Raw genomic sequence first — 21,619 nt, 5'->3', positions numbered from 1 at the left:
GAAGTGTGCTCGAAGGCCTTCCATATGTTCGCTAGGGTCTCCATTGCGTCATATTTGTTTATATGAGGCATCTTGAACTTGTCGGGTAGGGGAAAGTTCATCACCCTATCTGTGAAGGGTAGGTTGGTGTTATCCATGAGTTCCTCTGCCATCAACCCATTCTCGTTGTTGGCTATCTTGTCAACCATCTCGGCATACTTCCTCTTCAGGTCTCCCAGCTCAGCACTTACGTCGGTCTCATGGCAAGTATGGGATCTCTCATGATGAGATCTCTTGTGATGAGATTGGTCACGAGGGATCTCTCATGGCGTATCTCACAATGAGACCTGCTGCGGTGAGGTCTCTCGGACCTGTCAGTACTGGACTCCTCGTGGTTATCCTCGTTCTTAGCATTGGACTTTTCACGGTTGCCTTTGTTCTGGACCGTAGTATGACGGTTGCCATGAACTGAACTCGCATTGCCTTCAATCTACTACCCTTGGCGAATGAGTTCTCGTCGCTCCCTTTCACGCCTTTCTTCACACTCCTTCTCCTGCCTTTCTTCTCGCTCACGCTCTCTTCGGCCATTGCGGCCTTCGACAGCCATGAGTTTGGTAGCAAGCTCCTCGTTTTGTTTCTTCAACGCGTCCATGGAAGTAGTCATCTGCTTCATGAACTCGATGAGGTCAGGAGGGGTAGTAGTTATGCCGGGCACCCCGGCTTGGCTTTCCGGCTGCTGTTGTGACGTACGTGTAGTTACCATTTCGGATTGTTGTCAGGAACTGATGAAATTTTCAATGTTTCCCACAAACAACGCCAAACTATTAATGCACAGTTTTTCGAGGATGACGTGGCACAACCACCGGGAAGTATAACAATGTCCGAGGATGCGTCGGCCTTGCACACAAGAACAAACAGAAGGATTAGAGTCCCCAGTGGTCTCCCGACAGGGATACTCCGATGCCTAAGTTAGTGATGAGTGAGAGAAAAGATGTAAGCAACAATAAGCCATGATAGCAAGAGTTGCGATTACCTTAACATTGACAAGTGACTTGTATTTATAGGCATGGGAGGAGTTTGATCTCTCACACGTTTCGAAGCCTTATCCCCTGATTTCTATCGTGCATGTACTTGAAAAAGGGATGAGGTTTGTTAGCTACCCCTTGATCCTAGTATCCTAGGATCACGGAACAGATGTGCCACTTTTGCGATGTTAAGTTCGAGTGTCCGAGTAGGACTCGATCACCCACATTAGCTTAGGTGCTAATTGACGTATCCTGATTGATATAGATGATCTGGGCGTTGGATGATAAGATTATATCTCCATGGTGGAATGACCTATGTGCCCTTCAGCCTTTGACTATCTTGGCCCATGAGTTATGTCTCAGACTGGGAGCCCAAGACCTCCTCGGGCTAAGTCGACCGAGGGCTTAACAGCCTAGCATATTTATGAAGTTTTGGGCTTTGGGCCCATTGGACTTTATGTGACTGGTCCATGACCCAACAAATATCTTTTCAAAAATATGGCACTTCACCCATCACTGCAAAGAGAACTACAACGGGCTGTACAAGGGGAAACAAAAAAAAAATTCAGAAAAAAATAAAAAAATAACTTGGGGCTTTACCTAAAGAGAGAGCTTGTGGGGCTTGAGTTTGAGAGACCCAAATGGAAGAAGAGAGTGAGAGTGAGAGAGATAGAGTTGGCCATGCATTTGAAGAGGTGGAGATGAAGAAATGGTGGTTTGGAGAAGCTTTTTTTTTTTTTTTTTTTCAGTTTGCTTTGTGAAGTATGAAACTGGGTTCTCACAAGGTGAGAAGGGAAATACAGAGCTACTGCGGAGGATAAGCCTACACTACTCAAACATGTCACTTTCCGATGAAAAACAATATAAGGGTGTGTTTGGTTTGGTTTCAATTTTTAAATTTCATTTTTTTACTAAATAAAACACGTGTAGCCTTCTAGTTGGATATAGCATGACAATTCCTATAAAATTTTAATGGATACTGAACAAAATTTTTAGGGGAAACTTCAGAAAGTCCCCCTGAATTTTCAGTCGTTTTGACATACCCCCTGAATTTTCAAAACTCTCACTTAGGCCCCCTGAATTTTGGTTTTCTCTCACTTTGGACCCTTTTAACGTTAAAGTCAAACAATTTGACTTTTTATACCCATTTTACCCTTCCCCAAAACTACGTCGTTTTGTGTCCTAAAACTACAACACCTACCTAGTCCAAAACGACGTCGTTTTAGGCATTAATTTTTTTATTTGTTTTTTTTTTTTTAAAAAAAAAAAAAAGCAAAATTTAAAAAAAAAAAAAAGAAAAAAAAAAGGAGGGGAAATCAGGGGTGGCTGGAGCCACCCCTGGCCGATCTGGGGGTGGTCGAACCACCCCCATGGCCAAGAGGGTGGTCCGGCCACCCCTTTGGCCAAAAAAAAAAAGGGAGGATGGGGTGCATTTGGGGGTGGCTAGACCACCCCCAAGGGGCTGGGGTGGTTTCGGCCACCCCATACCAACCGTATGGGGTGGCCGGACCACCCCATGGCCAAGGAGGTGGTCCGGCCACCCCCAGACCGGCCAGAGGGTGAATGGGGTGGTCCGGCCACCCCATTTTGGCCAAGGGGGGTGGCTGAAGTCAAACCCAATTTCCTTTTTTTTTTTTTTTTATTAATATTATGCTCAAAACGATGTCATTTTGGGTTGGGTGGTGATGTAGTTTTAAAGCTCAAAACGGTGTAGTTTTGGAGTCCAAAACGACGTAGTTTAATGTTATAAGGGTCTAAAGTGAGAGAAAATCAAAGTTCAGGGGGCCTAAGTGAGAGTTTTGAAAATTCAGGAGGGGTATGTCAAAACGGCTGAAAGTTCAGAAGGGTTTTCTGAAGTTTTCTCAAATTTTTATTTGATAATAGTTTTAATTTGGAGTGCATTGATAAAATTTAAATTTTGAAGAACAATTTTAATGAAAAGTGATACCTCAAAAATCTCTAGAACATTTTTTTTTCCCCTTTGTTTTGATACATTCTGAACACATTACATTAGCAAATTATCACTAAAATACATTAGCAGGTTACCAATGCCTCATGTCCATTGCAAATTATTACAAATTTACATGCTTTACTATTCCTTCCAATCGAACAAATTCTCATTTTTTTTTTTCTCTACAAACAATAGAAAATTGTTTTATCTCTTAGACATTTTCTCACGCACACCTTTATTTTTTAAAATTGCTAACTATAATTTAAGAAGTGTAGCATTTATTTATGCATTGACATAGCATTGTCATTCCCAATAGGTAGCTCAATCGACTGGGACCACACTTAATGAAGTTGAGGTTACTAATTCGAATCATCTTCTCCCTCTTGTGCGGACATGAAAAAAAAAAAAAAAAAACACATAGCATTGTCGTGTAAATTGATGATTAGTTACCACCGCTGAACCCCGAGCCATCTACTGATCCCGACAGTCAAATCTAGTATACAAGACCCCTTCCCAGGAGGTGGTTGGGGGTTGAATAACAAATAAGCTCGGTACCATGAAAGTTCAAAGTTTAAGACCATGAAATACCAATTCATTGCTGACGGCTTTACTAGACAAGCAGTCCAGTCAACTACACCCCCACGACACGCCAACATCTTCTTCTACTTCCCAATTTCCTTCTAATTTCCTTGCTTTCTAACAAACCAATCTCTTCTTTTTATGCTCAACCAACCAACACACCTCTTTCATTCTCTCTTCAACTGTTTTACATTACATCTCTTCTATTGATTCGTCTATTCCCCTGCCTTCCCTCTTCAGTACCTGAAACCAAACAGTTATTATATATTAGTCCATACATGCATACATATTTGTGATACAAAAAGAGCTGCAGAATATCTCCCCCATCACGTACCTAAAATGAACAGGTATGGGCACAGCACTCCTCTACTCCATTTCTGCTTATTTTTCTTCTTGTTATGTTCTGTGGTCTTCTCTGAATTACCCACAAACCAAAAAACCACCATGATCAGTCTTTCTAAGGCCATCATGAACAACACAGCTTTAATATGGGATGTGAACAAAGACCCATGTTCATGGAAAGGAGTTAAGTGCAGCACCCCTGGGAATTCTTCCATTGCCGAAATCTCTTTATCTGGGGTTTTCCCCTCATCAGATTTTCTACCTCTTCTTTGCCAGATAGATTCTTTGGTGAGTCTTGACCTCTCTAACAACGATCTGACTTCAATCCCAGATAAGTTTATCACAGATTGTGGTGCGATTGGAGGGCTGCAGCTCTTGAATATTAGCAGAAACAGCGTAGGTGGTCCTCTGCCTACGTTTCATGGTTTTGTTGGGTTGAAGTTCTTGGACTTGTCTTTCAATTCCTTGAGTGGAAGCATAAGTTTACAGTTTGAAGGATTGGTTGCCCTCAAAAGTTTGAATCTTAGTTTCAACCGTTTCAATGGCCTCATTCCTACCAACCTTGGGAAAGCCATGGCTTTGGAGCAGCTTCAGCTCTCTAACAATTCCTTCGAAGGTGGAATCCCTGATCAATTGATCGATTACCTGAATTTGACTCTGGTTGACCTGAGTCAAAATAATCTTTCTGGCCCTGTTCCTGTTAGAATTGGAGACCTCTCTAAGTTGGAAGTTTTGATTTTATCTACCAATTACTTGAGCGGGAAAATCCCAGAAACCCTTTCAAGTATCAAAAGCCTTTCACGTTTTGCAGCCCATCAGAACAATTTTGAAGGTAGGATTCCTAGCGGACTTACAAAATTCCTCAAGAAATTGGATCTTAGTTATAATAAGTTAACTGGGTCGATTCCTTCAGATATGTTTTTACCATCAAATTTACAGACTCTAGATTTGTCTTATAATTTGTTAACGGGATCGATGCCTTCAAACATATCTCAAAGCATGGTGAGGTTGCGATTGGGGAGCAATTCGCTTGATGGGACAATCCCTTTTGCAACATTTGGAGCACTTGAGAACTTGATGTACTTGGAGCTGGAAAACAATAGCCTGACCGGGTCGGTACCTCCGGATTTGGGTTCTTGCCGGAATTTGATGTTGTTGAATTTGGCAGGGAACAAACTGAATGGTGCATTGCCGGTACAGTTGGGTGGACTTAGCCAACTTCAAGTTATGAAGATTCAGTCGAACAAGCTGGTTGGAGAAATCCCAGTTGAAATTACCCGGCTACAGAGATTATGGATATTGGATATGAGCTGGAATTCGCTGAATGGTTCGATACCTTCCACGATTTCGAGCTTGCAAGGCCTTATGATCTTGAATTTACAAGGTAACAATCTCAGTGGTTCAATACCCGAGACTATTGTCAGCATGGATTCTCTGTTAGAACTCCAGCTTGGAGGAAACCAACTTATTGGTAAGATTCCAGGGATGCCGGTAAAGCTGCAGATTGCTTTAAATCTCAGCTCCAACCTCCTTGAAGGGCCTATTCCAGAAAGTCTTAAGCTACTTACTGGATTAGAAGTTTTGGATCTCTCAAACAATAAATTGTCAGGAGAGATGCCACCATATCTGACCCAAATGGCAACCTTGAGAAAGTTGCTTCTTTCGAACAACCAGCTCTCTGGAATTATTCCAGAGTTTAATCCATGGCTTACGTTTGATGTAAAGGGAAATAAGGATCTTATTAACGCTACAACATCGAAGGCTTCACCAAATACTTCACCAAATACTTCACCAAAATCAGCCCAGAAGGGAAAATCACTTAATTTGTCTTTTCTGGATGAATCAGTTGCTAGTGCTTTGGGTATTGGGTACGTTGTTGGGATAGTCATTGGCATTGCTATATCAAGGAACTGGGTTGTACAATTAAAGAGCAAGTTGAACATATGATTCCTTCATGTATATATGTCTGCGCTTATGTAAAATAAAAGCAAACAAGTCTTAAATTGAATTTCATATTAAATCATAAGTTATAAGTTTATACAAAATAACGTGTCTATTCAAGCGGATTTTGGCTCTATTGCTTGGATACATTAATCATTTGTAAATGAACAAGATTACTCGCAAATAGGTTTGGGCTCAGCATGGTTAAGCTCGACTTGAGCTTGATTTGTTTATTAGCTGAATTTATGCTTGATTATTAATTAAACAATACAAATTCATATAAAATTCGACTCGGTTATGTGTGTATTAATAAAAATAACTTGTATAATACGCAGCATACATATGTGAAAGTTAAATGTTCTGACCCCAACATGCAAAATAAACAATATAATGTAGTTTATAATATTAAATTAAAAATACTTTAATTATATGAATCATAAAGCGCAATAATTATAAAATCATTCCAAACACATCAACACAACAACAAAGAAAAAAACCTTTGCGGACAGTCAAATCCATACCCAACACTATTGTCGATATGGATTCTCTGTTAGAAGTCCAGCTTGAAGGAACTTAGCGGTAAGATTCCAAGGATGCCAGTAAAGTTGCAGATTGCTTTAAATCTCAGCACCAACCTGCTTGAAGGGTTTATTCCAAATCATCTTTCAAAACTTTCTGCATTAGAAGTTTTGGATCTCTCAAAACAATAGCTCTCTGGAGTTATTCCAGAGTTTAATCCACGGCTTACGTTTGATGCAAAGGGAAATAAGGATCTTACATAAGTGAAGCAAAAGCAACGTTATTTAGATTTTTTCATATGTCGTTTTAGCAGCTTGCCGGGATAATCTTAGATAAGTGAAGCATGCTTTCTAGTGATACTATCTATTGAGAAACCTAAAACTTCTGTAATGACAATAATGGAAGCAAATGCAATAGAATTGAAAAACATTTTTCTTTTTCCACAAACCATAGAGAATCTCCTATGTTTTTCAACTTAGAATTCTATTTCAACTCGTTATGGTATCTTTTCATAGAAAGCCTGAGTCATAATACTTTATTGATGTTGTGACGTGAGAAAATGAGTAAGGACTTTTTGAGTACACACTCTTAACTGACTGAGAATAAATCCAAAAAAAATAAAATAAAAGATCACATTTAATATGTTGGTCCGTGCACTTTGGGTTTTGAAGCTTTATCTCATTATTGCAAAAACGATTGACCATGAGAAATAAATTTGATCTCCATGCAAAGACAGTCTCGACCATACATGTAAATTGCCAAACAATCCCATGGGGTTGGGCACCCCACCCCATGAACCTCAAGCCATATAATGGTTTTAACTACCAAATTTGGTGACCACATTCACTCCCCGTATATTAGGTAACTTAACCATACCCTTGGGATAAGGGGATAGTTAGTCACCCCACCCCCCCTACCGCGAGCCATCTAGTGGTTTTAAATGCCAGATTTGGTGGCCACAATTACTTTATGTATAGACTATAGTGAGTAACTTGACCATAAACTTGAGGTAAATGGGTGGTTGATCACCCCACCTTTAAACTTCGAGCCATCTAGTGGTTTCGACCATCAGATTGAGTGGTTATGATCACTCTCTATATGGTGGTTGGAGGTGGGTCCAGTCAAAGACGGGTTTAGTGAAATTTTGTTTTTGGGAGGGAGGAAAAAGACTATTTGGCAACCAAAAAATGCACTAACGTAGCATTTCAACTTCTTCAATACCAATGCGAAAGCTAGACAATTTTCTTCTCTTGCGAGGAATGATTAAGCGAATTTGCGTACACCACTTGACAAAATTATAGAAAATTTTAGCTATATCACAATGATGTTGCTCTTAGAATGTAACTGGTATAATGGGGTTCGAACAAGAAGCAGCTCTGCTCAAGAAGTTAGCACCATGACTAAACCAAACTTTGTCCAAAAGGACAAACAAAAAAACCAAAAACAAAATCTGTCTTTTACATCCATGCGAAGCGGCAAGGGGTAAAGGGAACGAGGAAAAAATTGGCCAAAGGTGAAGCTATTGGAAAATTGATCATATAAAGAAACATGGAAAGGAAGAGAGAAACATATTGACGAAATATAGAGTTCCAGACTTGCAGAAGCTTAGATTCAGAAATTGGAAGAAGCCATCGTAAGCCTATCTAACACGATTGTAGTCTTTCAAAGATATGAATGTCGCCTGAACACATTGCAAGCCACATGGCCTATGATGTTTCTCTCTTCTCCACTGCAGAATCATATGAAACAGCAAAGAAGAAAAGTAAATATATATGCATATGAAACCACTAGGTGGCCAATAGAGAGAGAGTGAACATATTAAACAAGCATGGCCGTACCTTACTGTGGAATCTTCTCATGGAACATCAAATTGCTATCACCCATTTTGCCTCTTCAATTTGAGCTATTGCAGCTCTCAGCTAGAACATGGCAGTGAACTTTAAATAGTCAGTGCAGGTCTCTAAAGCTCTTGTTTATCAAGCATATCGATTCTTCATCTGGGGACATCAGATAGAATTTACAACAGTCGGTCTACTTGAGCATAAACTCAATGCACAAATTTGACCCCCTGGAGATTCAAAATGATCTGAAATCAATCCAATCCCTAAACAAAGTCCAGTCTTAACTCATCCTTTAAAAAGATGAAAGCAATTACCTGTGGGGTCTTATCTTAACCATCTGAAAATTTAGATCTCGTTTGATGAGCGAGCTTCGGAGTTTCTTCCAACAATTTGAAGAAATTAGATAGAATAGTCGAATCATAGTGCGTCTCTCTCTCAACCAACCACTCCTCTTTCAGTTGAACATCGACATCCCTGTATAACAGAGAAATTCATTGAATGAAAAACTAAGGATGATTTAAGAGGAAGCAAAGGCAAGAAGGAAAATATAATTGAAGCATTCTCTATGGCAAAGCCTCCACCAGGAAACAAAATTCACTACCAAGAAAAAAAGCAAAGGAAAAAAAAAAAAAAAAAAAAGGAACTGCATTACCTCCTCAGGGCAAGAACTTTGTGATTCCTTCGCAGGTAATCAGCATACTTTGTAAGGGCATCTTGTGCATACTGTCTGCCCACAGTTCTCACCGCAGCAGCATTTAGTAAATTTTCCAATGAACCATGCTTTTTTAAAAGCTTTAGGGCAGTCTTTCGACCAAATCCAGGAGCCACATGTTGGATCCCAGGAACACCATCAACCTCATCACCTATGATGCATCCTACAAAAAAGAAGCTCCATTTAGATAATGAAGATAAATAAAATACATTATAGCCAGTGAATTCACAAATGGGATCAGTCTTATTAGATGATGCAAGTGGTAGATTTGTTCTCTGTTCTTATTGAGGTGGTATTCACATAATGAAGACAGTCTGGAAAGGAAATAATGTTTGAATTCTTCTTCTTGTTTGTCATTGTTTGTATCTATTTTTTTCCAATACAACGTTGGAGAAAGTATTTGTATCAACTAGATCAATATCCAATATCTTGAGTCAATCTCAGGATTTTACTTTAACATAGGAAAAGGTAAAAGTAATGCAGAAAAAGCAATATATCAAAAAACGTGTCTGCAATGGGTCATGGATGATATAATGTTAACATGAATATCACCAAATTGCATCTCATACTTACTAAGGCTCAAATCACAGCATGGATCACAATTATACTGAGCTATGTAGTGCTTTAGGGTGTAAAAGGACCATCGGTCTAAATCTTCCAAAGGCATAACAATTTGGACATCTTCTGAAATCAATTGCTTGAAATCTTTATCAGGAGAGGCAATTACCACCCTGTAGCCTCTTTGTAGAACTTGTCCTGCAAGTGTAGCTACAACATCATCTGCTTCATGGCCTTCAACTTTTATGACCTGCACGATTATGCTCTCAATAATGAAAAGAATAAACTACACCATAAAAATGTTTGTCTTTTTTTGCACAAAAAATAAATTTAATGATAAAATAGATAATATTCAAAATGTTTCTGGAATGTTGGACCAAAGGATCAATATTTATGACTCTAACCAACAATAATAAGCAAAAAGAGCCACTGGTCTTCCACCGTTGCCTCCAAATTACCAGATCCATATTTGTCCATAATGATAAGTATATGCACTCAAGTAGTAGTAGCAAAATGAAGTTGATAGCAAAGTCCTCTCACGGTCCTCAAAACTTTTATAATTCATTTTCCTCCAAGACACCACAAAAAGCACGAATGCATCATTTTCCACACAACATCACTCCGAGTATTGCCAGCGGTCCACCAACAAGCATACAAATCAACTACTCATTGTCTAGATATGACCCAAGACAACCCAAATCGACTGAAGAAAACATTCTAAATGGCACAAGCAACCTCACAATGAAGCAAAAGATGGTCTGCGGACTCCCCAAGCTATCCTAAGGCAATAATAAACTGAACAACACCAAGCTATCCTAGGCCAATGAGATTCAGCAACTATTTGGGGGCAGAATCATTTTATGAGTCGAATTTTCCATCTATTGTAGTCTTCCTAGCAATAGAAAATAATCACAATTTCGGTTACTAATTTCAACACAAATCACAATTTGTCAAGCTTATTTAGCTACCTACATATATGCGGTCTCTCTACAATCTAAAGAGCCAAATAGACGCAGTTGTCATTAGCTATAATTCTTTACAAACACAATTGTTTAGAAGTTATTGAAGCATAGTACAATTCTTCAACACTTCTTACCATACAAGGTTCTTCAGATTCATTAGACTATCAAGCGTATTCATAAAAATGTAAAAAACTTAAAAAGACTATAGTCATAAAGAAGGTTCACCCACTGGCACGTTGCATTTGCTGAGAACATCTGCGATGACTCCATGTGACCTTCCAACATGACCCATTGAATATCTTTGTGAAGCTGTTACTTGTCTTAAGAATTTTGTCCTATGTGCTTTATATGAAGGTAACAACTGTCTGCGATGCTCACTACCCCTTTCCCCATCAAGAACCTGCAAACCCATACTCTATTAATTAGACAAACATATCCTAACTTAAAGTAATTGACAAAATCAAGAACCTAAAAGGAAATTCAACTTTGAAATGTAGAACACACTGCAAATATCTCCACATGTAATTCATGCAACAGATTTGTGCTGGAAATTACGATATGAGCTTCATTACCAGCGTCCCTACTCTAGGATACACCCAACAGACATTCACTACAAAAGAAAACAGGAAAACAAACGTGACAGACAATAAAGCAGGATCTCTATAATATAATATTTAGAGAGGATGAATCAAAACCCCATACACATATGCAAACACATATTCGATTATCACTCGTTTCTTCTATAATGGAAACTAGTAATCACATCCCAAGAAAGTGATACTCTTGCATACTAGAAAAGCACTCTCGGCTTTGGATTTATCGTTCTTATTCTCCTACATCCTATAAATGACGCCAGTATCATCGTTTTACTTGGCAAAGTGACCCAGGAGTTGCAGTTGAAATATGATAGCTGAGCTCCCAAAAATTGAGCAGCAGGCATTGAAGCCAACATGGCAATGATGTAGTTTGACTAATTACTCGTAGAAAAAACTTTGCTTGATCTCTATTTGCACCGTTTTATACAATTAAGGCATATTTGCAACAAACAAACAAAGTATTTAATCCCTGAAAATGGAAGCTAATTAGCTAAGTACTCACAAGCATTTACTAATTATGGTTTAAAACATTACTTTTACCTTGTTTTGCTGATTCCCAGATATTATAAAACACTAAAATCCAACAAAAGAAAAAAGAAGAAAACTGCAGTCTACATCATCGGAGGCTGCTTCATCAAAACAGATAAATCTTTTGGTAAAACGAGAATTAGAAGCTCAAATGAAAAGCCACAGAAGATACAAGTAATCAAAAAGTTAGACGTAAGAGAGAGAGCTAACAGCAATGACAGGGTCGCTAAGGCTGACTTGAGAGAAGAAAAGAGAGACCCAACGACCAAAAGCACGCAAGCTGGGCGTGCTTCCCACATAACAGAGAGGACTAACGTCCAAAAAGAACACCCTTTTCCTGCCTGTCTTCTTCTCTTCTCTCTCAGGCAGAAATTGCCCACCAACTGTTCGATCAAAAGCCTCAGAAACCGAAGCAGAAGCAGAAGCAGCGATAGCACCAAGCCTCCCTGCTTCCGTTTCCCTTGCTTTCCTTTTGGTCGGTGCCACTGCCGCTGCTTCCAATTTGGGAGTCCTACACGAGAAAGAAACGGGTGGTAATGGGCTGCGAGAGAGACAAGGCTGAATGTGAAGGTGGGTAAACACTGCGATTTGTACCATCTTCGCCCACCTGATACGTCTTCCACGCTTGTCTTTCCTGCGCCTCGTCATGTACTTGGGAACTGGCACTTGTATGACTGGGCATGGGCCTAAAAAAAAAAAGCCCAGCCTGACCTTTCCTCACCACAAGAAATGGAAAAGACTAGCGGAAATAATTACATTTTCCTCAGATTCGACAACAGAAAATTGCTTTTAATTCGCCATGCGTTTAATCTCTTATAAAAAATAGAGTAATAAGAGGCTTTCTTGAGTCCCCTTAAATGTGATGCATATCTATTCTATTTTAAGTGATGCATATGTTAGAATAGTTTTCCGACAATCAGAGCGATGCGAAATTAGTAATGATATAAAAAAAATTAGAATCCTTTTAGAGTTTTCTCAAATATGGTACGGCATTTAGAATCGCTAAGAAATCAAAATTTAATAATAATCATCTCAAATTTAATGATAATTTTAAAATTTACGCCATATTTTGAAAGACTCTAGAAAGTGAATAAAGAGTTTGAGAAAAGAGAGAATGATCTTCTGGGAGTATCTCTTTTATGGTGAGGTTTGGATGTTTAAGCCAGGTATTCGAATTGTTTAGGCTCTTTAGTGTTGCCAAGCCCACATGTTTTCGTATCATTTAAAAAGATAATAAGACGAGAACAAAATAATGTAATAATGTGATATGATATATACACCGTTAAATATTACAAAATAAAATTTAAATTATAAAATACCTTCTCTCAATTTCTAAGTAAAATTGACGGGTAAAGATAAAGAGCACGCGGCGTGCATGGCACGCCGCGTGCAAAAAATTTTTTTTTTTTTTTTTTTTTAAAAAAAAAGTGATTCCTGCACGGGCGTGCAGTGAATCATGACTCCAAAATTGACATGCATTTTTAATCAAGTGGACTCTTGGGCCTGGGTTTAAAGAGTAATCCTCAGGCCGAGACTAAATTGGCAATGCCTAAGCCCAGTAGGTGTTTTTTTTTTTTTTATGAGTAAGCCCAGTAGGTGTTAGTTCGCCTAAAACAAACCAACTGCCATGGACAAGCTTTAACGGTTTGCGAGGGAGAGTTCAATTTACAATTTTAACCCAAAAATATGGGGACGAAATTGTAATTTAACAAGCAAACCAAACACGTCATAATAACTTCGCTGACCGGTGAGAGGTGGTTGAGACCTCCGCCCTCCTTCGATGCGTTCGAGAAATCGAAATTAACTCTCCAACCCAACAAATACCCACCAAAGCACGCACACTCACAGACGCATACACTCTCCCAGCAACACGCCAATGAGCGCCCAAATGGCTCACCTTCTCGGCACCTCCTTCGTGCCCTCCGCCACGGCGCTGCGCAGGGGCCCCGGCCTCCACGCTGTTACGGGGCGCAACGGGGGCAGGGGCGCCACGCGAATCCAGGCGAAGATCCGGGAGATCTTCATGCCGGCCCTCAGCTCGACCATGACGGAGGGGAAGATCGTGTCGTGGATGAAGTCCGAGGGAGACAAGCTGTCCAAGGGCGAGAGCGTGGTCGTGGTGGAGTCTGACAAGGCTGACATGGACGTCGAGACCTTCTACGATGGTTACCTCGCTGCCATTATGGTTGATGAGGGTGGCGTCGCCCCCGTTGGCTCCGCAATCGCCCTCCTCGCTGAGTCCGAGGCCGAGATCGCTGAGGCCAAGTCTAAAGCCTCCGCCAACTCTTCCTCCTCCTCTTCTCCTCCTCCTCCTACTCCTTCTCCATCGCCAGTCGCTGAACCGGAGAAGATTGCGGTGAATGTTGCTCCCGTGGCGGCACCTGTTGCGGTGGCGGTGGCGTCCACGCACCCCGCTTCCGAGGGAGGGAAGAGGGTGGTGGCGTCCCCCTACGCGAAGAAGCTCGCGAAGGAGCTGAAGGTGGAGTTGGCGAGGATCGTAGGGAGTGGGCCAATGGGTAGGATTGTGGCAAAGGACGTCGAAGCTGCTGCTTCGACTGCTGCTGCTGACTTGGCGCCTATCGGTTCTTCAGCGCCTGCGGTGGCTCCGGCAGGGATTGAGCTGGGGACGGTGGTGCCGTTCACGACGATGCAGGCGGCGGTGAGTAGGAACATGCTGGAGAGTCTGGCCGTGCCGACCTTCAGAGTCGGGTACACTATCACCACCAACGCGCTTGATGCTCTGTACAAGAAGGTAATGTTGTTGCTAGTTAAGAAATGATGGTTTGCATGGTTTGGAAGAATGGTGGATTTTTTATTTTTCCGAATTGCAATGGTGCAGTTGATGCATTGATTTCTGTGCAAGGAAGTGAACTATTAGGAAAATTGAAAATATTTGGATTGAAAATATAGATTTTGGGTGGTTAAAATTTTAACTTTTGTTGATTTAGGTTTGGTTCGGCTACCGCTTAAGAAGTCTTGATCACTGGGGTTTTGAATAGGAGAATTGTTATGAGATAGTGTGAGTATCGTAGATTGGGGGAGTTTAACATGTTGCTTTGTTGTTTGTTTTGTTTCAATTTAGCCGCTACGTTTTAATTGTATCTTACGATCATTGTTTATAGAGTTTGTCCTATGTGCATTTAGCTACTTCTTGAGAATGTCTTCGTGATCTATAAGAAGATTGTATCGTCTGCAAGGAGTTTAGATTAGGATGTTGACATGATAATGTAATTTTTATTTTGTTTACATTCAGCTGCAACCTAAGATTGCGCTTGATACTCTAATGAGATTTTTCCCTAAGACTGCTGAGTTCATCATTGGTTTCAATAATTCATGGAAAAATGAGCTGTAGAGTAATTCATTAATGTTTTATTATTAACTTCTGTCTAGTGATTGATTATTAGTGTAAATTATGTTCATTAGATCAAGTCAAAGGGAGTAACCATGACGGCATTACTGGCCAAGGCAACGGCGCTTGCTTTGGTTAAACATCCTGTTGTGAATTCTAGTTGCAGAGATGGCAAGAGCTTTACTTATAACAGTAGCATCAACATTGCAGTTGCTGTAGCTATAGATGGTGGATTGATTACACCGGTGCTTCAGGATGCTGATAAGGTTCTTGTTAATCTACTTTTGGCTCTGCTGTTGATTTTTTCTGCATATGAATGGTTTTTTAATTGTAAATGATGTATATTTTAGGTCGACATATATTCATTGTCAAGAAAGTGGAAGGAATTAGTTGATAAGGCCAGGGCCAAGCAGCTACAGCCTCATGAATATAATACAGGTATAGCTATTACACGCTTGTGTTTTTGTTTGACCATACAAGACATCTCTATGTTGAGAACTTATTGTTTCATATATCAATTACATTCCACTACATGGGCATGCTTTCTTCTTCCAGATTATGTTCAGCATTTAATCTTCTTATGGTAAAAGACCTCAACATATATAAGGTTTTGGGCTGATATAAGCAAAGTTCCAAAATATTATATTCAGGGGGCCTTCATGAAATGCCAACATAATATTTCAATACTTTATGGAGAGATTAGAAAGAAGGGGTGGAAATGTCAGTGAAATCACACGCTTGAATTGTTAGAGAAGGGGGTAATTATGTGGGATGAGTTAATGTGGAGAAGGAGAAAAAGCCCATTGATGGGGCCTGGGGATGTAGGACATTTGCCTTGGATAATTTTTATTTGTATTCTTAATGCCATTCAACTATAGCAAAGAAACTGACAATTTTTTTTTATATTGTTTAACTGACAAAAACTTCAAATTCTCTTTTGCAATTTTATTTTATATTGACAGTTGTGCTTATCAAAAATTTTATATTGACAGTTGTAAGAATGTATTTGGAAGTTTTGATTATTTAACCCAAGCATAATATGGAACATTTAATGGTGTTGTTTCCACCTCTGTATTGTTATGCTGCTTCACATTGTTCAAGTAGGGCCCAAATTGCTTTAGTTGGTTCCCATGACTACCAGCTAACTGAATGTCTGGTGATATGTGCAATGCAATTTGCAAATAGCAAGGATTGGTTGTTGCCTTAAGTACCAAGACTGAGATTAGTTCTTCAGGGACGGGTTAGCATGCTTCTGTACCCACTTTAACTGAACCTCAATTTCAGGCCTTCAAACTTAGCCGTGGCTCAATCCAGGTCCCTAGAAGAGCAAACATATCTTTAGGATGTGCCTCGAGTCTTCCAGCCTGATTGTGGTGATTTTTTAGCTTAAAGAATCAGTAGAGATAGGCTACATGATGGAACAACATTATGGATAATTTTGACTTCCTGACCACCATCCTTTGATTTGGCATGATTTGGGCTCTCTGATTCTCCATATTTATCTTCAAAATTAATTTGCAAGATCCTTGGCTCAATGGAGTGTGGGAATCATAATGTGTATAGTTTATACTATCAACTGTTTCTTTGATACCCCTCAAACCAGGTTTATAGCTTCAGTTTTTGCCACTATGAGTGAAGACAGTACAGATTATATGGGGATCCTGGGCAAAAAGGCGATTTTGTCAGATTGCCGCTTGTGATGATTACTTTGATGTGTTACTTATTTCTTAAATAAATTATGTTTAGAGTTCTTCATTTTTGAGGTTATCCTGTAATTTAATTTGGTCTCTGATACTTTTAATCAATCGTTGCTTGCTATCAAACAGATTAAGCTCATGCTATTTTTCTGATGCTTTCCCATTGTGTTCTTTTTCTGCTTCTGTAGGCACTTTCACTCTTTCGAACCTTGGGATGTTTGGTGTTGATCGGTTTGATGCCATTCTACCACCTGGAACGGTAATTTTTTTTTTTTTTTTTAATCTTTAAAACCCATATATGAACATTTTCCTCTCTGCTAGTTTAGTTTCTCTGTGAGAGAGATGATTTTTTTGGCGGACTAAATTGTGTTAGTTGATATGTTATGTCTGGATTTAATTGATGCAGGGAGCTATCATGGCTGTTGGAGTATCTCAGCCCACAGTTGTTGCTAGCAAGGATGGTAGGATAGGCATGAAGAACCAGATGCAGGTAACAAATCAAAATTCACATTTTTTCAGTTTCAAGTTTTAGAGTTAGTTTGAGAATTCTTACGCTGGGACTATGCAATATATTATATGCAGGTAAATGTTACGGCAGATCATCGTGTAATCTATGGTGCTGATCTGGCTTCATTCTTGCAAACCTTGGCAAAGATTATTGAGGATCCCAAAGATCTTACCTTCTAGTTTCCCTTTCCTTGTCATATGGAGATATTTTCCCCTAGTATGCGCCAAAGGCTCGTGGTCGGGTAGACTCATGGGAGAAATTTAGAAGCTAATCACCTCTGTTCAGGAAACAGGAGCAGAATTTTGAAGAGCAAAGTTTATTTGAGTTCTAGGTTCTTCAATTTTTATTTGCCTGATTTTTCAGACACTTTAGGTATTTCAGTTTGATGTTGTTATAAATTATGGTTGTTTATTGCTGCCCAGTATATCAAATTGTACTGTTCATTGTTGTCTTGTGATCAGATTTTCTTCTTTAGTTTGCTGAAGCACGCATCTCTTCTGAGATTTCAAGTGCATGTCCTTCAAGTTGAATGGATATAGCCGAACAGAAATTCTGGGTCTCTGTTCATTCAATTTTGGTTCATTTTGCAGTGTTAAATCAGCAAACTATTTAACAATTGTTCGAGCCAAGAAACTGTGTTTGCTGTTCTTTTATATATCAACATCTAGAGGTCGGTGAATATTTGGTGCAATTGTGCAAGATATGTTTAAACAGGAGCTTGGCTTCTGAGTTCTGGCCTCATTGATGCAGGATTGAAAGATGAGCAGAAGTGAACCAATAAGGCAATAATTCAATCAAAGCCAGACTTGCTATATATCTATTATACATGATAAGAAAAGAATTATAAAATACCAGTTAACTTCAAAACGTTTCCAATACTAGCATGGAAAGAAAAGCTTTTCCCTTTTACATATACTCTAGTGGGAAATGAGTATAGAAGTGCAATTTCTAAGACGTTCCATCTCATGAGGCTATGCTTTTTTATCTTGCATTGAGGAGCATCCGCAGCACATTCTTCATCTTCGGCCTTGCATCTGGTGATACATTTACGCAACCAAGAGCAACCTTGAGGACTGCAAGCATCTGACTTCTGATGGCGAGTGATGTTCTACTGACATTGGAGTCGAGGATGCGATCCCATTTATCTTGCTTCACTGAGTTACTCAACACCCACTTGGCCAGCTCAGTTCCCTCGCTAACGGCTCGCTTTCCTGTCAGCAATTCCAGAAGAACAACTCCGAAGCTGTAAACGTTCCCGGCCATTGTTACCCTCATCGTGTAAGCATACTCTGCCAACCGACAAACAAATACATTGAGAGGTTTAGACACTAAAAGTAACAGATTGATTTTAGTACACTAATCAAATTCAGAAAGGATTGAAACATCAAACAAGCAACAATATCAGATTTATGTACTGCTGTTACATGATATAGAAATGTGTTTCTGTAAGATGAAGCAAAGAGTTCCTCACCTGGAGGAACATAGCCAACAGAACCAGCGACCATAGAAAGGCTTCCATTGCTCTTGGAGGGATCAATCACCTTGTATAGCTCAATGTCTCCAACCTGAGGTTCCTTGAGGGACTTCAGCATGATGTTACTGCTTGATAGGTCAAGGAGTAGTATCGGACCACAAGTGCATCCATGCAGAAAAGCAAGACCCTGAGCAACTCCAACTGCTATACTGTATCTGCTTGCCCAATCCAGAGCATTTCCCGGGCTACCATGGAGAATGTCAAAAAGGGTTCCCTTCGGAGCAAATTCGTAGAAAAGATAAGCATTGTCAACTGTCAAAACATAGGCTAAAGGAGTCATGACATTTGAATTGCTCAGTTTCCCCAAGACCTCCAGCTCTCGCCAGAATTTATCATGGCTGCCCAACTGGAATATCTTGTCACTCCAGTTAATCCTCTTGACAAAGTAGCTTGATCCAGATGGCATGATGGCTTTGTAGTAGGTTGAAAACTTGGTCTTCAACGTTACGTTTGATGGGTTAGCAACTGCTTCCATAGCTTTGGTGAAGTCAATATTCGATCGGTGGATCCCATTGGCAGTTAATAGATTCCCTTGGAGGACCTGAGGAGGAGGGAGATCTTCTGCTGATTGTGATTGCGATTGCTCATCATTAACCCTGTAATAGCGCCTTGAGATTGATACAGTAACGCCAATGACTACCCCAACAGCGAAAAGAGCAGCTGCGAACCCAATCACCAAACCTGCAGTAACTGATTTTCCCTTCTTGCCTGATCTTGGTGAAGTGTTTGATGTTGTAGCGTTAATAAGATCCTTATTTCCCTTTGCATCAAACGTAAGCCGTGGATTAAAATCTGGAATAACTCCAGAGAGCTGGTTGTTAGAAAGGAGCAACTGTGTCAAGGCTGTCATTTGGGTCAGATATTCTGGTATCTTTCCTTTCAAACTATTGTTTGAGAGATCCAAAACTTCTAATGCAGTAAGTTTTGAAAGATCATTTGGAATAAACCCTTCAAGGAGGTTGGTGCTGAGATTTAAAGCAATCTGCAGCTTTACTGGCATCCTTGGAATTACACCGCTGAGTTGGTTTCCTCCAAGCTGCAGTTCTAACAGAGAATCCATATTGAAAATTGTCTCGGGTATTGAACCACTGAGATTGTTACCTTGTAAATTCAGGTTCGCGAGGCCTTGCAAGCTCGAAATCGTGGAGGGTATCGAGCCATTCAGCGAATTCCAGCTCATATTCAATAATGATAATTTCTTTAGTCGGGTAATTTCAACTGGGATATCTCCAACCAGCTTGTTCGACTGAAGCTTCATAACTTGAAGTTGGCTAAGTCCACCCAACTGAACCGGCAATGCACCATTCAGTTTATTCCCTGCCAAATTCAGCAACATCAAATTCCTGCAAGAACCCAAATCCGGAGGTACTGACCCGGTCAAGCTATTGTTTTCCAGCTCCAAGTACATCAATTTCTCAAGTGTTCCAAATGTTGCAGAAGGGATTGTCCCACTAAGCAAATTGCTCCCCAATCTCAACCTCACCATGCTTGTAGATATGTTTGAAGGTATCTGCCCCGTTAACAAATTATAAGACAAATCTACAGTCTGTAAATTTGGTGGTGACAACATATCTGAAGGAATCGACCCATTTAACTTATTATAACTAAGGTCCAAGTTCTTGAGGAATTGTGTAAGTCCGCTAGGAATAGGACCTTCAAAATTGTTCTGATAGGCTGCAAAACGTGAAAGGCTTTTGATACTTGAAAGGGTTTCTGGGATTTTCCCGCTCAAGTTATTGGTAGATAAAATCAAAACTTCCAACTTAGACAGGTCTCCAATTCTAACAGGAACAGGGCCAGAAAGCTTATTTTGATTCAGGTCAACCAGAGTCAAATTCAGGTAATCGATCATTTGATCAGGGATTCCTTCTTCAAAGGAATTCTTAGAGAGCTGAAGCTGCTCCAAAGCCATGGCTTTCCCAAGGTTGGTAGGAATGGGGCCAGTGAAATGGTTGAAACTAAGATTCAAACTTTTGAGGGCAACCAATCCTTCAAACTGTAAACTTATGTTTCCGTTCAAGGAATTGAAAGACAAGTCCAAGAACTTCAACCCAACAAAACCATTAAACGTAGGCAGAGTACCACCTAACCTGTTTCTGCTAATATTCAATAGCTGCAGCCCTTCAATCGCCCCACAATCTGTGATAAGGTTATCTGGGATTGAGGTCAGATGGTTGTTGGAGAGGTCAAGACTCACCAAAGAGTCTATCTGGCAAAGAAGAGGTGGAAAATCTGAGGAGGAGAGGGAAACCCCAGATAAAGAGATTTCGGCAATGGAAGAATTCCCAGGGGTGCTGCACTTAACTCCTTTCCATGAACATGGGTCTTTGTTCACATCCCATATTAAAGCTGAGTTGTTCATGATGGCCGTAGAAAGATTGATCATGGTGGTTTTTTGGTTTGAGGGTAATTCAGAGAAGACCACAGAAGATAACAAGAAGAAAAATAAGCAGAAATGGAGTAGAGGAGTGCTGTGCCCATACCTGTTCATTTTAGCTACGTGTGATGGGGGGAGATACTCTGCAGCTCTTTTTGTATCACAAATATGTATGCATGTATGGACTAATATAATAACTGTTTGGTTTCAGGTACTGAAGAGGGAAGGCAAGGGAATAGATGAATCAATATAATAGAAGTAGAAAAGTTGCAGAGAGACTGAGAGAGGTGTCTTGACCGAGCATAAAAATAAGAGATTGGTGTGTTGTTGTTGGTTGGGTATTTGGGTTTGTTTGAAGGCAAGGAAATTTGTGGGAAATTGGGAAGTGGAAGAAGATGCTGGCGTGTCGTGGGGGTGGGGGTGGAGTTGACTGGACTGCTGGTCTGCAACTGCCAAAGACTAAACCAGCAATAGTCCACACAGACCAGAGTGGTGGGGTTCGTTTGCCTCAAACTTCTTTGCCTTGGGGGTTTTGGACTCCTTTTAACACACTTTGAAGAGTCACAAACTTTCCTTTTCGTTTATGAGATTTTGGGGTGTGAAATGTGAACGTGCGTGTGT

General features: G+C 40.1%; 4 protein-coding genes across 6 annotated transcripts; 2 read left to right on the top strand and 2 right to left on the bottom strand.

The window, feature by feature from the left end:
- The first annotated feature begins 3,873 nt into the window (after positions 1 to 3,873).
- On the top strand, positions 3,874 to 5,863 carry LOC132185684 (uncharacterized). Its single transcript, XM_059599461.2, has one exon. The coding sequence runs from the start codon at positions 3,874 to 3,876 to the stop codon at positions 5,821 to 5,823; it is 1,950 nt and encodes a 649-aa protein (XP_059455444.2). The 3' UTR covers positions 5,824 to 5,863.
- Positions 5,864 to 7,713: 1,850 nt separating this feature from the next.
- Positions 7,714 to 12,170, bottom strand: LOC132184384 (5'-3' exonuclease family protein). 3 transcript variants are annotated; one of them, XM_088518225.1, is made up of 7 exons: positions 11,744 to 12,170; positions 10,639 to 10,809; positions 9,463 to 9,697; positions 8,830 to 9,052; positions 8,492 to 8,651; positions 8,175 to 8,404; positions 7,714 to 8,065 (listed from the first exon to the last, which is right to left on the bottom strand). In XM_088518225.1, exons 1-5 carry the CDS (start codon positions 12,128 to 12,130, stop codon positions 8,507 to 8,509), a joined length of 1,161 nt encoding a protein of 386 aa, XP_088374351.1. In that variant the 5' UTR covers positions 12,131 to 12,170; the 3' UTR covers positions 7,714 to 8,065; positions 8,175 to 8,404; positions 8,492 to 8,506. The 3 variants fall into 3 exon arrangements, with proteins under 3 accessions (XP_088374351.1, XP_088374352.1, XP_088374353.1); XM_088518226.1 differs by having other exon boundaries at positions 8,175 to 8,333; XM_088518227.1 differs by having other exon boundaries at positions 8,175 to 8,255.
- A 1,125-nt stretch (positions 12,171 to 13,295) lies between these two features.
- EMB3003 (2-oxoacid dehydrogenases acyltransferase family protein) lies at positions 13,296 to 17,659 on the top strand. Its single transcript, XM_059597231.2, has 6 exons — positions 13,296 to 14,285; positions 14,957 to 15,148; positions 15,233 to 15,320; positions 16,768 to 16,838; positions 16,986 to 17,069; positions 17,162 to 17,659. Exons 1-6 carry the CDS (start codon positions 13,410 to 13,412, stop codon positions 17,264 to 17,266), a joined length of 1,416 nt encoding a protein of 471 aa, XP_059453214.2. The 5' UTR covers positions 13,296 to 13,409; the 3' UTR covers positions 17,267 to 17,659.
- A 217-nt stretch (positions 17,660 to 17,876) lies between these two features.
- Positions 17,877 to 21,506, bottom strand: LOC132183801 (uncharacterized). Its single transcript, XM_059597230.2, has 2 exons — positions 18,559 to 21,506; positions 17,877 to 18,376 (listed from the first exon to the last, which is right to left on the bottom strand). Exons 1-2 carry the CDS (start codon positions 21,110 to 21,112, stop codon positions 18,069 to 18,071), a joined length of 2,862 nt encoding a protein of 953 aa, XP_059453213.2. The 5' UTR covers positions 21,113 to 21,506; the 3' UTR covers positions 17,877 to 18,068.
- Positions 21,507 to 21,619: the final 113 nt, after the last annotated feature.

Source organism: Corylus avellana, chromosome 7 (assembly GCF_965113065.1).
Source record: "Corylus avellana chromosome 7, dhCorAvel1.hap1.2, whole genome shotgun sequence".
NCBI lineage: Eukaryota > Viridiplantae > Streptophyta > Magnoliopsida > Fagales > Betulaceae > Corylus > Corylus avellana.
This window is presented reverse-complemented; position numbering and strand designations above follow the sequence as displayed.

Excerpts from the sequence above, each read along its gene's own strand:
- LOC132185684 (XM_059599461.2), top strand. The coding sequence starts at position 3,874 with ATGAACAGGTATGGGCACAGCACTCCTCTACTCCATTTCTGCTTATTT.
- LOC132184384 (XM_088518225.1), bottom strand. The coding sequence starts at position 12,130 with ATGGTACAAATCGCAGTGTTTACCCACCTTCACATTCAGCCTTGTCTC. Across the intron at positions 10,810-11,743 it reads TTAGCGACCCTGTCATTGCT|GTTCTTGATGGGGAAAGGGG; the intron begins GTTAGCTCTCTC and ends ATGGGTTTGCAG. Across the intron at positions 9,698-10,638 it reads TCAGCAAATGCAACGTGCCA|GTCATAAAAGTTGAAGGCCA; the intron begins GTGGGTGAACCT and ends ATAATCGTGCAG.
- EMB3003 (XM_059597231.2), top strand. The coding sequence starts at position 13,410 with ATGAGCGCCCAAATGGCTCACCTTCTCGGCACCTCCTTCGTGCCCTCC. Across the intron at positions 14,286-14,956 it reads TTGATGCTCTGTACAAGAAG|ATCAAGTCAAAGGGAGTAAC; the intron begins GTAATGTTGTTG and ends TATGTTCATTAG. Across the intron at positions 17,070-17,161 it reads GCATGAAGAACCAGATGCAG|GTAAATGTTACGGCAGATCA; the intron begins GTAACAAATCAA and ends TATTATATGCAG.
- LOC132183801 (XM_059597230.2), bottom strand. The coding sequence starts at position 21,112 with ATGAACAGGTATGGGCACAGCACTCCTCTACTCCATTTCTGCTTATTT. Across the intron at positions 18,377-18,558 it reads TGTTGGCTATGTTCCTCCAG|AGTATGCTTACACGATGAGG; the intron begins GTGAGGAACTCT and ends GTCGGTTGGCAG.